We start from the raw sequence: 15954 nt of genomic DNA on the forward strand, positions 1-15954 counted from the left end.
CAACAGCATTGTCAATGAGACCGTCTTCTATTAAGAATTGGTATCCAGTCACATTCCAGACTGAACTCAAGCAATAAATATCAGTTCTATATTCCATTGAAAATGTAATTAGTTGTAACTGGATCACCTTGCTGCTTTCCTTATCTTTCTCTCATCTGTTGTACAGATTTGGCTCCAGTCCTTTGGCTTGTTTCACAGGCTCTGTCAAATACATAAACACCATAAAAATCTTCTATATTCAAGCCCCTAACCCTGCCTTGCCCACTGCCTGCCACTCCTGCTTTCTACCACATTGCTCTTGCATAGACACAGTCTGCTTGCCACTGCCTGAGCCTCCAAATGATTCTTTCGGCCCAAGGTGCTGTGGACCCATTCCTGACCACCCACTTCTCCCACAATGGTACTTGTTGAGCTCAGTGGGCTGCCAGTGGCTACCAACCCCTTGTGCTAGTCCCAGGGACCACAAGCCTGATTCTGACTGACTACCAGTGGGATTATTTTTTGGCATGTGTTGTGGGCCAGTTAGATCTCTTTGCAGGTCAGATCCGGCATGTAAGTAGTTCGTTGCCAACTTCTGATGCAGAGGAATGAGGATGGGGACAATTTCTGTCATGGGAATCTGCAAGTTGGCTGCTTTAAACTTAGAGGTTGTTGTAGCCTTATTATGCTGTTGCCTTGAGTACAAATCCCTTAAGCATTTCGCCTCCATCCATTCCTTTGTAAATCATAACTACCTAAAATACTGATTAATTGTGAGGAGTAATATTTGTGTAGCTCTTTGAATATTGAAAATGGTATGTGGAATAATGATTACCGTTTCTCTTTTAAGTGGGTAAGAATGTAGGTACGGTCACTGAGACAAGTGGTAATCTTTCTTTACTGTTTTTCCTTCTTTTTTCCCATCTATCCATCCTTAATTTTTATAATGTGTATATTGGGAGTTTTGCTAAAGCCTCTTCATATTGCTGACTTCAGTTTTGATTCATGAGAGTGAGTATCTTCTCTTGTCTTCTCACTTCTGGTCTCCTTTTTTTTTCTAGGCTAGCAAATAAACAAGACCGAGAAGGAGCTTTGGCAGAAGCAGATGTAATAGAGTGTTTATCTCTAGAAAAACTTGTCAATGAGCATAAATGTCTCTGTCAAATTGTAAGTGTATCATTGTTGCTGATTTATTTTTGAGAAATAGCTTGAGATATATGCCATATTTTAATAGTTTATTCTGGTTTTATAAGTTATTTTGTTTTTATCATAAGCTGCTCTGAACCGTTGTGGCATATAAAACAAATACATGTGTGACAGTATGGGAACCTGTAGATCTGTAACCTCAGCAGTGATATTTTGCATGTTGTAAGTGTAGTGTGAGCTGTTTCAATAATCACCTTGCATTTGTGCCTTTGGACTGTCAAAAAGGAAATGTTACTTGCACATGGGCTCAGGTGTAGTTGCTGCACCAGACTGTAATTATTTTTTAAAAATAGAGGTGCACTGATGCATCTTTCCATATAATTTCGGCACTGATAAAAGGAAAATTAACATTATCAGCAGTCGACTTTTTTTGGCTGATGTGGCCGATAATGTCACTGATAAATGCTGTGTGCAAGTGCACAGCAGCAGCATGCATGCATGCAGTTAGGAATATAGCCCAGCAATTTGGAGAGCAGCATCCAGCTGGTAAACTTGGGGGGGGGGGGGGCACGGATTGAGGCCCCTGCGGTGAGGGAGGAAGTGAGTCTGGGGCAGGTGCTGCAGAGCTCGAGTGGGACACTGGACAAAGCCATGGCTCTTCTTGGGGGGGGGGGGGGGGGGAGCGGCAGGGCAGGACAGTATTGCAAGAGAGCAGGTTATACCTTGACTATGTAGAAGTGTAGTTTAATGTAAATTATGTAAGGCGAGCCTTTGGGAAACTTCTAAGGCCATCATGAAATTTTCCTCTTCACAGGTCTATTTCAAGTGCCAAGTGACAGCTTCTGGAAGAATCTTTGTCACAGATGTCCTCTCTAATTAAACATAATGGTCTGAAAAAAATCCCATGACATTTTTCTCAATACTTTATCATTGCCTGTGGCAAATACCAGCAAAACTTTCTCCTCTGTTCTCTGAAGTCCAGGTCTACCCTGAACAAGCAGACTGGCACATTCCATAGATCCTGGGCTGCTAGTTTCCCAGCTTGTGAGAGAGAAATAAGGTTTACAAATAAAGGTCAGAAGAGAAACCTTGTCACAATTAGAATAGTCAGAATCTCCACTTGGCTCACTCAAGAAAGACTTTGTCCCAGATTGTATCAGTGCAGTGGCTGCCTGACTGATTGGGGAGAATTACATGTGGCTCCTTATAGACATGCAGAGAGCCTGCTCCGATGTGCTGGATTTCCAATGTATCAGAGCAGACTTGATTAATCAAGTCTACTGGAGCACAGAAATTGACATGCTCTGGCAGCTTTCCATGTCATGTATATCAGTGTCCTCATGCTGAAAAAATGGCAGTGGGATGCTTTGAACTAAAACACATTTGATGCCACCATTTTTGATCTTGGGAGTGATGCATGTGACATGCGGGTGCTTTTAATTAGTGTGGCTTGCTAATTAAAGAGGCTGGCGCAGAGTCCCAGAGCGCGTGTAAAAATGCTCTTAAGAGCATGGACACACTAATGTGTACCTTAGCATATAATTTACACTACTTTTCTGTGCACATGAAAATTTTTTACCAGAACAAAGAAGGGACAGATATGCTAGTGTCCTGGGGTATTTGATGTGGTAGATGGTTATTACTGTGTTTCACCACTAGGCAGCAGGAGTGCAGGTATATAGTCTGTTTGTCTTTAGTGAAAGGTTACCCTAGGCCAGGGGTTGGCTTTTGCCACCATGGGCTGCTGCTTCTGACCCAGACCTTGCTGCAGGCTACACCCCCACAACCTCCAGCAATCAACAGATGTTGAGAAGTAACTAGATAGAAAAAGACAGTGATCTGGGGATGCCTCCCATGCTGCCTCAGAGAGACTGAAACTGAATGCAGCAGGCAGTTGGACCCTGGGAATGCTGTCTCTGCTGCTGTGGCTGGAGCATGCTGCAGATTCCCTGAGCTGCAGCAGGCTGGATCCAGTCTCTTTACAGGCTGGTTCCAGTCTTTGGGCAATAAATTGTCAACCCCTGTTCTAAGTTGATCACAGACAGAACCGGTGTAAACTTACATAGTAAAGTTGTGCCTGATTCTTTCAGCGATAATTCTTTACCACATTAGGTAAAGTTACTGTGATAAAAGATTTGCATTATCTATTACTTTTTTTTTTTTAATGAGCATAATGCTGATTACAGGTGTAAACTATCACAAGTGGTTTTATTTCATTTACAGTCCGCTGAATTTTGGTTATCAGTCTCCTGCAGAAAGGGCTGTTCTGAAAATTAGGCCTTTAAGCTGTGGACACATATTCATTAGCAGTACTACCAGTACCAGTACACCTTCTCTCCCAACCCCCTTCAGGAGGGAAACCTGTCAGTCATAGGTAGCTCTGGGTTTGAGCAGAGCTTCATCTCCCAGTCTGGGGGCAGCAGTGGGCTCTGTGATGCATGGTATACCCACCACTCCCAGTGCCCTGTGGCAGAGGGAGGGGGTTGACTTCCTGCCATGGGAAGGCAGCAAGAGAAGTTGTTGCTCCTTGGGGACCAGGACAGTTGCACCATTACCTTTCTGCGAGAGGGTAGTGAGGAGAGTTCACTCTTGCCCCGAGAACTGGAAGCTTCCACCACTGCCGTGCTTCCTGTCATCACAGCAAGCAAAGATACAGCCCCATTAGGATGTGGGCTGGGCTACAACTCTGCTACCTGGTGAGCTGTCATTGAGCCAGCTGTTCTCCCTCCCTCCTTGGAGGAATGCTGTGGGGAGCAAGAGGCCCCTGGTAGTTCATCATTTAACTGTAGACATTATCCATGGTGCTACAGAGAAAATAAAACTAAGTGCTTACAGAGAAGTTCCTGTTCAACTGGGAGCAGTTTTATAGTGCTACAGGTTGGGTGCGGATTTGTATACCCACTTTTTTTTTAGCAATGCAAAGGCATATTTAGTGCTACAAGTGTAATCTCTGTCCATGGCCTTAGTCTGCATTTATATTTTCTTATTAAAGTATTTCTAGATTATGGATTCCTACAAAGAAATGCTACCCCTAACAGACTGAGGAATCTAACATGGTTCCTTTTTTTTTTTTTTTTTTCCAACTTCACTATAATGTTGCACATTTCTGATTTGCACATTTCTGAAAAAGCAATGCCCTGCCTTCTTAATGTGAGTAATGTCTGAGGTACACACTAAATGCTTTCTTAATAAAGCTTCCTAAAGAAAGATTCAGCACCACCTCCTCCCCACCCCCCCCAAACCCCCCCTGCAGAATGCACCATAGAGATTTTGGGGGCAGATAGCTGATATTTAAGGAGACATATTGGCCAATACCAATCCAATTTCCAATACAGCTGCCTCCAGCTGGTAAGTCCTATGTGGTGGGAGGGAAGGGGCATGGAGGGGGGGCAGATCAATGCCCCCTGCAGTGATGGAGGGGGCAGGGGTAGGCATTGTCCAGGTGGGGCAGGGGCAGGCTGGAGCTGTGGCTTGTTGGGGGGGGGAGGCGGCTCCCGCCACTGCTTGTACCCTGGGAGGGCATGGGGGTGGACATGTGCCCCCCCAGATCTGCATGGGGTGGGGTGGGCTGTAGCCAGGGTTGCACAGGGCTCTTCTCAGTGGGGCTGTGTTTAGAGTGGGCACCAGCAGCTCTGAAAAGATGCTGCATCCACCCCAGATCTTGGTTTTGCTCCCAGTGCTGCTGCTGCCAGCAGCCCAGGCTCTTCCCAGCACATGGGTAGAGGCGAGGCATTGAGCTGGGGCTGCACTGGGAGGCTGTCAGCAGCAGTGCTGGGAACGGAGTGGCAGCAAAATTTGGGGTGGATGCAGCATCCTCTCAGTGACACCAGCACCCACTCTGATCCCAGCCCCTGCCGGGAGGAGCTTCACACAGCCCTGACTGCAGCCTGCCTCGCCCCATGCAGATCTGGGGGGCACCCCCCACCCCACCCCTGTGCCCTCCTGGGGTGCAAGCAGCAATGGGAGCCGCTCCCCTTCCTCCCCCTCGAGCCATGGCTCTGGCCCCCCTGCCCTGCCCTGCCTGGGCAGCGCCTGCCCCTGCCCCCTCCCTCACTGCGAGGGGTGTTGATCTGCTCCCCCATCCCCTTCCCTTCCACCACACTGGACTTACCAGCTGGAGGCAGCTCTTTACGTTGATGACTCTGCTCCTCACTGCCTGCATGCTGTGCTGCGGCTGCATGCAGCACCGGCATTTATCAGCCAAATTATTGGTCCCATCAGGCCAATGTTCACTACAGCCAGTTTTTTTTATATTGGTACCAATCCAATATCGGACTGATGTATCGGTGTACCTCTACCCAGGATATAAATCTTTAAACTCTGGCTTGCTAGATGAAAATAATTTTAGGAATTGAAAATGTTGACCTCTTTTACTTTGGGCTAGTGCGTTACTTAGTGTCCCTTCGTGCATCAGGAATGTATTCCAGAAGTTGTGTGGCTAATTGTCCTTGACTTTTACAAAGCATACTTTGTACCACAGTAATTTTCACTTTTGTACAAGAATGATTGATTTTTATAGTTTGTGGGCGCATCTATGCGTTTATTAATGCACAGTAGTTATGCTCATTTTACTTTAGTACTTGCTTAATGAATTACCAACTAAATGTGCAGTAGTGCTAATGAATACCTTTTTTGTGATACTACTGCGCAGTAGCCTAATAATATTGAGTGGTAGCATATTAGCATTGTTTCTGCTGTGATGCACTACTGCACGTTGTCTCGTGTAGTCACACGCTCAGTCATGAGCGGTTTCATTACTACAAACCATTCAAGGTTTGGAGCACAGGTTTTCCCCTTCACTAACAGTATTATTGGGCTTCATCCTCATTCATTTTATTCAGCAAAAGAAATTGGCATTGAGAAAACTGACAATGGGACTTGCAGGTGCTCTGCCACCAAGCCATGTGACTTGAATCCCCAAATTACTTATGTTGTGTCCTCGCCATAGGAGCTTGCTTCTTAAATCCAAATGCAGAGCTTCTCCATGAAATTTTGTATAGCTACTGCAGTGCTGAAGGAAACCAGATCACGGAATGTGATTTTGCAGCCCACTTATCTTCTTTGGCTTGGCTTCACCAATAACTGCTGTAGATCTCTTGTGCACAGCACACTGTCTTTTAGACTAAGAAAGTAAACATAAAAACATGTACAAGCCAGGAGCAGGACTGGGTGTGAGGTATGGTACCAGGTAGAAATATAGTTCTTTTGCTATAAGTATTTTGTAAAGTCCATATGTGGTTGTTATGCTACAAAAATAATTTAAGTAAAAGATGAGGTAGAGAAAACATGACAGTTTGGGACGTGACACCATTGCAGAAGAGATGTATTTGGGTGTGGGTAAAGGTGTGGATAACAACAGGTGATGAAAATGGTTATATGGTTTCTTTTGTTTCAAAATAGCATAACTAATTAAAATTTTATACAAAGAAGGTTTAGTAGGTCCTGGCAGTCCACTGGAGAACTGATTCATTTTGAAATCGTGATACTATATTACCCCTTCCCGGCAAATTCAAGCCAATATATCATTTGAACTGCAATCAGAAAGATATACATATATATTAGATGGTAATCTGGATTGGAGAAGACAGAACAATTGCATGTCCATCATTCTGAACAGCTGAAGAATATTACAGTATTGCTGACATGGGACTAAAAAACAGGAATTTGTGTAAAATATATGCAACTGACATATTGGCCAAAAGTCCATTACATTTACAAAAGTCCTTAAATATAAAGTTATTCATCTATAACATTTTACATTCTTATTCACCAGTTGCCACAACTGTGATGTTTAGTAAATGGCTTATAATAAACAATCTGCAATATAAATATTCTTTCTCTCCCTCCATTGCAGGAGCCTTGCTCAGCTGTCATGGGTTGTGGGAAAAAAATTGACAAATCTATAAAAAAAGGTTTGTATTGGCTGCTACATATTATAGCAAAAGATTTTGATGCCTTAAATGAGCGCATCCAGAAAGACACTACTGAGCAAAAAGCCTATGAAGAACAAGAGAAACAAGAACGAGCTGAAAGGGTGAGGAAGATACGAGAAGAAAGGTATTTTTTTTCTTTCTCTGCTTGACTTTTTAATTTTTTTGTTTTTTTTTTTTGTGTGTTAATTTTTTTTTGCATACGTAGAGGTTGTAGGGGGAAAATATTTTACTAAATTAGCTGTTACAAAACCAGTGCCATTATTCTACCCAAAGATATGAAACTCAGTATTTAAAACTGTTCTGTTATGCTTGGTGGTTGCTGCACTTCATTAAGATTATTGTCTTAGACTGGTCAATGTGTCCTGAAGTGGGGGTCATCAATAACAGATGTGGGATGGATACAGCTTAGTGTATATAGCCTGACAAGAGGCTCACCCCCAGCTTATTGTGATGCAAGGAGCTTACACTGGTACAACTTGTGTTAGAGTAACTCAGCTTTTAAATCCATCTATAAATAGAAAGGGTTAGTGACAATGCAGGTAGTCAGCTTGAATATTTTTGGCCAAGTGGCCCCAATGCATTCAACAGCGTGCTTTAGTCACCTCCAAAATACACAAGACAGGGCCTCTGTGCTTTGAAGGGATGTAGTGGGAAATGGGGTGGAGCCTTCTGTGGTCATCAGCAGCCAATTGTGACTCTTATTACAAGTGTTGTGAATTTGCAACAATGCACTTACTTGAACAAGGTCCTTTTTAGGAATGTTGCTTCTCCAGTCTAAAATGTATACTAGCTGTAAAAGCCTATGGATTTCACTGTATTTAGTCAAATCAGTAACTTCATCAAATACATTTTCTATCATTACACTGCGGCCAAAAGCATCACAGGATCAGTAATGGAAACAAAGATGTTGATCAAATACAACACAACTGTAAAACGCACAGTCTTTATTGGGTAAACATAGTGACTGAGACCTTTTTTGTGTGTCCCTTTAAAAGAAAAAAAAAAACTCAGTTGCTCTGTCGGGAGGTAACAGGCACTGGGCCTGGAGGTACTACAATACCAGGCCACCACTCAGAGACAACAGAGCAAGCTGTGACACCCTCCCCTAATGCCAAAAAAGCTATAAGGATACGTTAGTGCAACCCATCTGAATAAGATATAGTGCAGTGCCCATTAAGCACATTCCCCCAAAGTGCTGACTCTTTAGTAATGGTGAGTCACTGCATTTCATATGTTTCACCTTCGTCTTTACTCTCACAGCTGAGCTGTGCTTTTTCTTTCCCATTTCAAATCATTCCTGTTTCTTCACCAGTGTTAAATGTCTGGCAAACATCACCAAACAGTTCACCAAGAATCCCTATGTTGCCTCTTCTCTCAGCCTCTTGCATATGATTAATATGGCCCCACCCTCTTGAAGGTGGAACCAGACCAGGTTGCTCTGCACTTCATTTACATATACATTTTTGGAGTATCCCAGGACTTATGACAAGAACACCTGGTTCCAGTCATGAGTGGGGGCTAATTAGCACATGTATCCTTTCTGGGAGGTATCTGGAGAACGCACACATACCAAGCAGTGCTAAGCTGTCAGATCACCATGGCTTGAAATGAACTATATGGTAAATCATGAACTTCTTTACTGTTGACTAATGGCATGCATAGTAAAATATGTGCGAAAGTGCTGCTTAAAATTGTTTTACTTGTGCTACCAATAGCAGCAGTTTCAGAAAAGGTAAAATGCATCAATTCTGTATGAGCCAAGTCTATGGTTACTATATGCAAATAACTACTGCAATGTTTATTTTATGGACTGTTTTCAAATTTGCTCCTCGATTCCATGTGCTCAGGGAGAGCAGGGTCTACTCTAAGGGGCTGGGGGCAGGAGGGAGTAGGGAGGGGGCAGAGCGTAGGGGAGCCACTTAACCCCTACCCCCCCACCATTTATTTTTCCTGCTGTGGGAGAGGACATATTCAAAGCAAACCTCCAATAATTCAATGCTATACCTAGGGATTTATAATAAATTCATACATTTTCCATATATAGAATCTAATTACTGGGGAAATCTACTTATAATCAGGGTCATCTTATATTTGAGTAAACATGGTAATTAAAATGGAGCACACCCTTGGGTAGCCACGCTTAATTTGATTTAATTTTGTCTCATAGTGATCTGTCTTAAATCAGCAAGCAATTGACCTCTATCAAATCAACATAAGCAAGGTTTAAATTGAGCACATAGGCCCCATCACACAAAATTGATGTAGAAAACCTTTAGTTAAACTGGTCATGTTAGTTAAATGGGTGGCTGTGGAATGGACTTTTGACAATGTTAGCTTGCACTGTCTTGGAGAAGTAAGGAAATCCAAGGAAATGAAGTGATAATAAATCAAGCATTCCGTATGGTACAGGCCTCTTGGTGAGCCAAAAAACTATGACTGAACTGCTTGGTTGAGTAAGGATGGGCCACTAATCTGGGACTTGTGACCTAGGATTTATCCCCACTTTAGCAAAAGCTGCTACATCTGCCTTTGGCAAAGTCACTTCATTTGCTTGCAGCTCCATTTTCCCATCTGTAAAGCAAGGTTTATGTAGTTTTTCCATTGTTAAAGTCCTATTGCTGGTAATGAAACAGATGATCTCCAAACTGAGGCACTGGCCAATACGTCTCCCTAAACTCTCTTCCAAGGGAGGGTGAAACAGATGGGCCTTTCAGAGATCACGCCCTAGAGATTCACAACCCAATTTACTTTGGACCTGTAGCAGAACATTCTTTAGTCCTAAAGGGGAATTCTACTATCAGCTGACTCCTCTCCATTGATGGGAATCTGGTATTAGAATGTCCTTTGATCATAATTGCAATGGGGAAACAATGGGAAAAGGCCAATTTAGACTTTTATTGATGAAGACTTGCAGTTCAAAATCTCTTTACCTTTTATTTACATTAATTCCAGTCCTTGTGATTTTTGCAGTGGTGTTCAGCCCCCCCCCCCCCCCCCCCCCCATCTGATGTAAACTGGGGGCTACCTGAGATGACTTGAAGTGTTTTCTAGTTTTTCATATTTGTAGTACATTTTCATTGAAATGTTTCATTTTTCTTATTCTAAAAATAGAGATCAGAGGGAGAGAGAAGAAGCTGAACGTGAAGGAAGAATTATAACTGATGAGGCAGAACATGAGCCAGTTTTGGGCAACCCTTTCCTGCCTGTATCTGCTATATTCACAGAGGTATGAGAGTGTTGAGGAATAGCAATCACAATAGACTTGCAGTCAGTAAACATCTGAATGGTGATATTTGTTTATAGCCTATACATTTGCATATATCCATTTTGCTATTTTATGTCCTGACAATCTAGTGTTGTGTGTGGTGAAGCTGTACCAACATTAATGTTTTAATGTTAAGGATGTTCATCAGTATCTATTTAAAGAGTAATCTTGTTATGATTAAAAAAAAGTATATTTTTAAACATGTCCTGTAGGATTATATAAATAAACAGTTGCCTTATTCAAGAGAGAGTAGAATTATTTATGAACTGGTTAAATTATGATCAATTATGTTACTTTTTCTTCTACTTTGTGTAACAGTATACTCTTGTAGCATAATACAGTATTTTTCAGTTGTCATGGGGCAGTTGAAATGGTTCGTTAGTTGTGGAACTTGAAAAATCTATGCATATATGTATTATTTTTTTTTTAGATATCTTTTCTCATTTCCAGTAGTGTTCAGCTTCATGTTTACTGTACCATATTTTTCCTTCAGGTGACTTAAGACAGGCATACATAAGAAAATTTGAAATTCGTGAGCCTCCCTAAATAAATAATTCAAGTCTTACTCCTTTTCTCCAATACAAGTGTCCACACTAGAGTCAATTACATGCACAATACTAGATTTTGCAAGATCATGCAACGTTACACAGCTGAGTATATCAAGGACCATAGAATTATGACTTGCAGATCTGTCAATTGTGTGCAATGGAAGAGAGAGTCTAGTGAACTGTATTACACGATAAGAATTCCGCTAAAGCAAAATCCTGACCCTGTGGATACATTATAAATGTATAAATCATCAACTCCAAATCTAAAAATCACTTCTTCAGCATTCTGTGTTTCTTCTAGGCTAAATCTTAAACTTGTGAATCCTAGGGCATGATTCCCTGAGAACTTTTTAAATAACCTACGTGACCTTTCAGAAATGGTCTTAAAGAATCTTTCTTCACTTGCATTTTAGAATGTTCTTCCCATAATTTTGAGCAGCCCTTTTGTATTTAGCTGTTGTTTTGATTCTTAGAATGAAAAGCAGACTGCACAAGAGAAGAAGAGGCAAAGGAAGGATAGTGAAAAGGATGCTATTACCTTGAAATCTAAACCTGAGCAGGAGCAAATGGACACACACCGCCCAACCAGCAGCAGTAGCCAAAAAATAAATGATTGTAAACTGATAGAAACGTACAAATCTGCACTAGCACAGCAGCTGGAGCATGAAGAAGAGAGTGACCAGCAAACCTCTGAAAGCCTTGACTCAGGTGACAGCTCCCTTTTGAATCCCACTTTGTTGTTTACTCATACTTTAACACAGCTTTTCCCTGTATCCATTCTACTTCTTTGTGCCACATACTGATTAACATAACTGAAGTATGCTATTGTACAGCTGTGTTAATGTACTGAGAACTGCCATACTTCAGCCAAGAATTAGTTTGCCAATTTTTCAGTGCTCTTGTACACATGGCCCAAGTTCCAATGAAACCTATAAATTTTGAACTCCCTTAATCTAAGGGCAGAAGCTGAAACTGAAGTGTAAGCACACGATTATAATAAAATGATTATATAACAATGTAAAATTAAAGTTATGTAGGTTCTGTGTTGTGTTAGGACCATTATTCTGTACATCTAAATATAAATTAGACACCATGGACCAGATTCTGTTCTACTTATTAGAGACTGAAAAGGCTTTAGGCACCTAAGTGCAATTCTGCTCTGCAATGTTCCAGCCCTGAAAATCCATTAATGCTTCTACTTTTATAATACACTATCATCTTACCCTTAATACTGAATCTCAAAAAAACAGTGACTAGGACCTACCTACAAACTACCTTCTTTATTAATAGTTTTTCAAGGACTCTAGCACAGTGGTATAGAATTACAAGTAGGTGTCCAAGTTGGCTTACATACCTAATAGATGGAATAGAATCTGGCTGTCAGTGCATCCCATTCCAGCAGCTATAATAATCTAAAGACATGTCTGTATTTGTGAAGTTCATTAATGTACATATATAGTACATGGTCTGGTCTGCTCTGTTTCTCTTAGATAACAGTAAAAAGAAAAAGAAACTAAAGTTGAAAAGGAATCACAGGGTGGAACCAGTTAATATTGAGGATACTGCTCCCAAGAATCCAACCCCACCTCCACCTCTACCACCAGGTAAGTAAAACAGTCTTTAATGACTGGTGTTTTGGTTTGTGTAACTGACTCTTACACCACTTGCTTTCTAAAAATGCAAAGAGGACTAGCTTTTGCACAGGACTAAACCACTACAGTTTATTCTCCCTTGAGGACTGCTCATGTGGATCCTCACTTGTATGATGCTTACACACCCTCTCAGCAATATCTGTGCCAGGTGGTTTCCCATAAATATACTAGAGAGAGATAATTTGAAGAGTGCAATTGTTCAGATTCTGTTTAGGATTTGTCTACATGAGAAAATTGACTGGCTTAGCATAGAAGGTTAATTATATCTCTGTAGGTGGGATATTATAATTCCCTCATGGACACACTATTCTAGAGTAAAAGTAAATATATTCTGGGGTAAGTGCATGTATTGATTTAACGTTTAAAAGGATTTAATATGAAGTGTAGCCGGCCTTCCTTTTGTGATTTGTTGTTGTTGTCTCATTGTGAGCTTCTTTGGTAGGAACAGCTGGAGAGAAACTGCTTCTTTCTAGTAGCCAAAAGATCAAGTGATCTCCTTCCAAGAAAGCTTAAATGTGATGAGTAAAAAAAACCAAAAAACAAAAAACAAAAAACAAAAAAAGTCTTAATAGAAAAACTGTCTGAAAAAAAACCAAAACCCAACCAAACCAAAAAAACCCCCAAAACAACCTGCATCATTTGTACTTATCACAGACCTTGAAAATTTAAGCACCTTGTAACTTGAACGTTACTTCTGGCAGAAAAAATGCTAATATTTACTACAGTTGATAAACAGGGACAGAAAGATTTCAGGGTATTTAGAAATCTTATCACACAGATACTTGTCATGATTTTCAAGATGATCTGCTTGCCCTCATCTACATCAAATAGTGTTTTTGAGGCCTTCTAATTGGCTTCACCTGTCTAATCTTGGTATTTGCTGATAGAATCTTTGGAAATCTGTATGGGACATGATAGTATTAGGTTGTACATATGAGGCTGGGAAAACAAGGACGATGTTTTCTCAGTTTCTCATCAAAAGAGCATGACAGTTCAATAAATACTACTCTCCAGAATAGTAAGGTGCTTTTATTCACTGTTTACCACTAAATTTTAAATGCCTTGTTTTAAATGGATTCACCAACACATTACATATGAATATATGAAATATTTTTCCTTCTTTAGATGCTTTCATATATCTGGCTTCAAAGCAGTGCCAGGAAATTTTGAAAGTAGTGATGTTTTTGAATATGTTTTTTGTTGTTGTTGTTTAGTTGGCTGGGGAACCCCCAAAGTTAATAGACTTCGAAAACTAGAACCTCTTGGTGAAACCCGTCGTACTGGTAATTTTTTTTAAAAAAAGCATTATTTGTTCATTCTCTCCTGCATTCATTCCATTCTATACCTTTTTCTTTCTTTCGTAGCTGCAACCATAAAACTAACACTTTGCATGTTAAAAGCACCTTTTTGATTTTTTCAAATTCTTCTTCTGTTTTATCTTAAGGGAGAACGAATATATTCTTGCTTTCTTTACTTCCCTTTTCTCAAGACAAACAGGAGTTATCTTGCCTTTATATTAGTATTTGGAAGGTGCTTGCACACATCTGTTATAGTGTGCCATATAATACTTCAGTAACAGGGCCAGTACTTTACAGTGATAAAATCTAAGTATTTTATTGCAGTTCAGAGTAACATTTTTTAAACTTAAACCCTGAAAGGTTTGTTTTTTGATACATGCTGGTATTCTAGTTTGGTCCCAATACTGGGAGAGGTGTTCATGGAGCATGTTGTTTTTTTTCTCCTTGTTGGTAGTTTTCAAATTCTAAAAATTAAAATTGGATACAAGTCAGATGAGAGTTAAACAAATATGTTCTTTCTGTAAAATATAAGATATGGTAAGAGATATAATCTATAATTTATATTATAGTGAATCTTAATTGTGAAACCATCTTACTCTTCTTTTAAGGAGTATAGAGAGAAGAAGGCAAGAAAGAAAAAGCAGAAAAAGAGGTAGGGAGGCAAGGGGAAGGGAAGGGGCTGTATTCTTTACTTCCATTCATTTATTTGATCAGTGAGAGAGCCTGTTTTGTAGCTACAGAACAGATGGAACTGAGATAAAAGATCTAAGTTATTTTCCCAGTTCTACCACAATTGTTTACAACCTTGGACAGATCATCTAAAGTCTCCGTTTCCCAGTTTCCCCATCTTTATAATGAGTATAGTACTTAATGTATTTTGAGATGTGGGATGAAAGTAGTACTAATGTTCTTCTTTAAGTACATATTCTAATATAGGCATTCATGGCATGGAGCTAAGAAGATTTTTTTGAATGGTGGTATCTTTCTGGACTGCGTGTGCCTCGTTGGGTTCCCATGTGAGGTCATGTAGAGCAGGGAGGCAAAGATGCACCTGTGGTTCCCTCTTCTCAGCAGCTGTTTCATTCATAGTGCCCTCTCTGGATTTAAATGCCATCTAACCTACAACAGAATCACCCCTTTGACGATCACCCTAATAGGCTCTAAGATGTTCCATAGAGAAAATAAGTACCATGCATTGCTCTGGAGGAAAATAAATCACATGTCCTAATGAATCCAGTATTGAACTTTTATTACATGGCCAGGATTAAGCCATTCAGACTGATCTCCAGTGAATTTCTAACTACACCTGGGCATTCTGAAAGGAAAGCGCGAGCTCTAAAAGCATCATGGATGACATTGAAATGTGTTATCAGCTGGATAGCATTATCTTTCACCCAGGCTTATTCTACCAGAGCACAAGCAACATCCTGCTTCCTTCTTTGGGAATATTCCATTGTATCAGGTTTGCAAGGCTATACAGTGGAGCTAATTTACTGCTGGTTTTTTTAGATTAAGAGGTGCAGTCACATGCCAAGTTTAGAAGAGCTGTGCTTGAGTTGCTGTTTGATTGATACAATGAAACTTTTTTTTTTTACCAGTTCTATTGGGAGAGTGTACTGGTTGCCAGTCCTATGTAGTGGAATTAGCACTTGCACACAAGAAAGAAAGAAAAAATTAAATAGGAAGGCTACTTTACCCTTCAGAAACAGGGCAGTTCTTTGAGTTGTTCTGATCGGGATAGGTTCTTCAACAGGGCCCCTGTCACTATTCAGCTAACAAGACTTCAGATTGAGGAATCTTTAGCAGGACCACCTACTAAACTTGTGCACAGTGTCTACTTTCTGAAGTGTTTTGTTTCCCTGTCACAGTCAAAACGTGCATTAGAGAAAAAATTGAAAGGACATTTTAGCTCTGTTGACAAACTGAAAGTGACCAACCTCTTTACAAAAGTGAATTCTGTAGCATTAGTACATTTATGTTAATAAAATACCATAATAGTAGATGTTCTTTCAGTAGTCCCATTCACTTTTCTTGGAATCTTTATGTAGAACACAACAATTCCTTGAATTATTTTTCTGTCTTTTTTAATGTTTGGAATTTTTACAAGTGTAGTTGAAATACAGTACTGTGCTG

The 15954-nt window shown here is 40.5% G+C and overlaps 1 protein-coding gene across 5 annotated transcripts in view; it reads left to right on the forward strand.

Moving 5' to 3' along the window:
* The window catches only part of ARL13B (ADP ribosylation factor like GTPase 13B), a 73586-nt gene that overhangs the window by 49278 nt on the left and 8354 nt on the right, over positions 1-15954 (forward strand). For 3 of the 5 annotated variants that reach the window (XM_006261306.4, XM_059720582.1, XM_019476428.2), the window contains 6 exons: positions 1041-1146; positions 6980-7182; positions 10170-10284; positions 11345-11579; positions 12362-12475; positions 13738-13806. In XM_006261306.4, coding sequence (XP_006261368.2) covers positions 1041-1146; positions 6980-7182; positions 10170-10284; positions 11345-11579; positions 12362-12475; positions 13738-13806 — 842 coding nt within the window. Of the gene's footprint in view, positions 1-1040; positions 1147-6979; positions 7183-10169; positions 10285-11344; positions 11580-12361; positions 12476-13737; positions 13807-14429; positions 14474-15954 lie in introns of all 5 variants that reach the window. The other 2 variants (XM_059720583.1, XM_019476427.2) reach the window with 2 other exon arrangements.

Source organism: Alligator mississippiensis, chromosome 1 (genome assembly GCF_030867095.1).
Source record: "Alligator mississippiensis isolate rAllMis1 chromosome 1, rAllMis1, whole genome shotgun sequence".
Classification (NCBI taxonomy): Eukaryota; Metazoa; Chordata; order Crocodylia; family Alligatoridae; genus Alligator; species Alligator mississippiensis.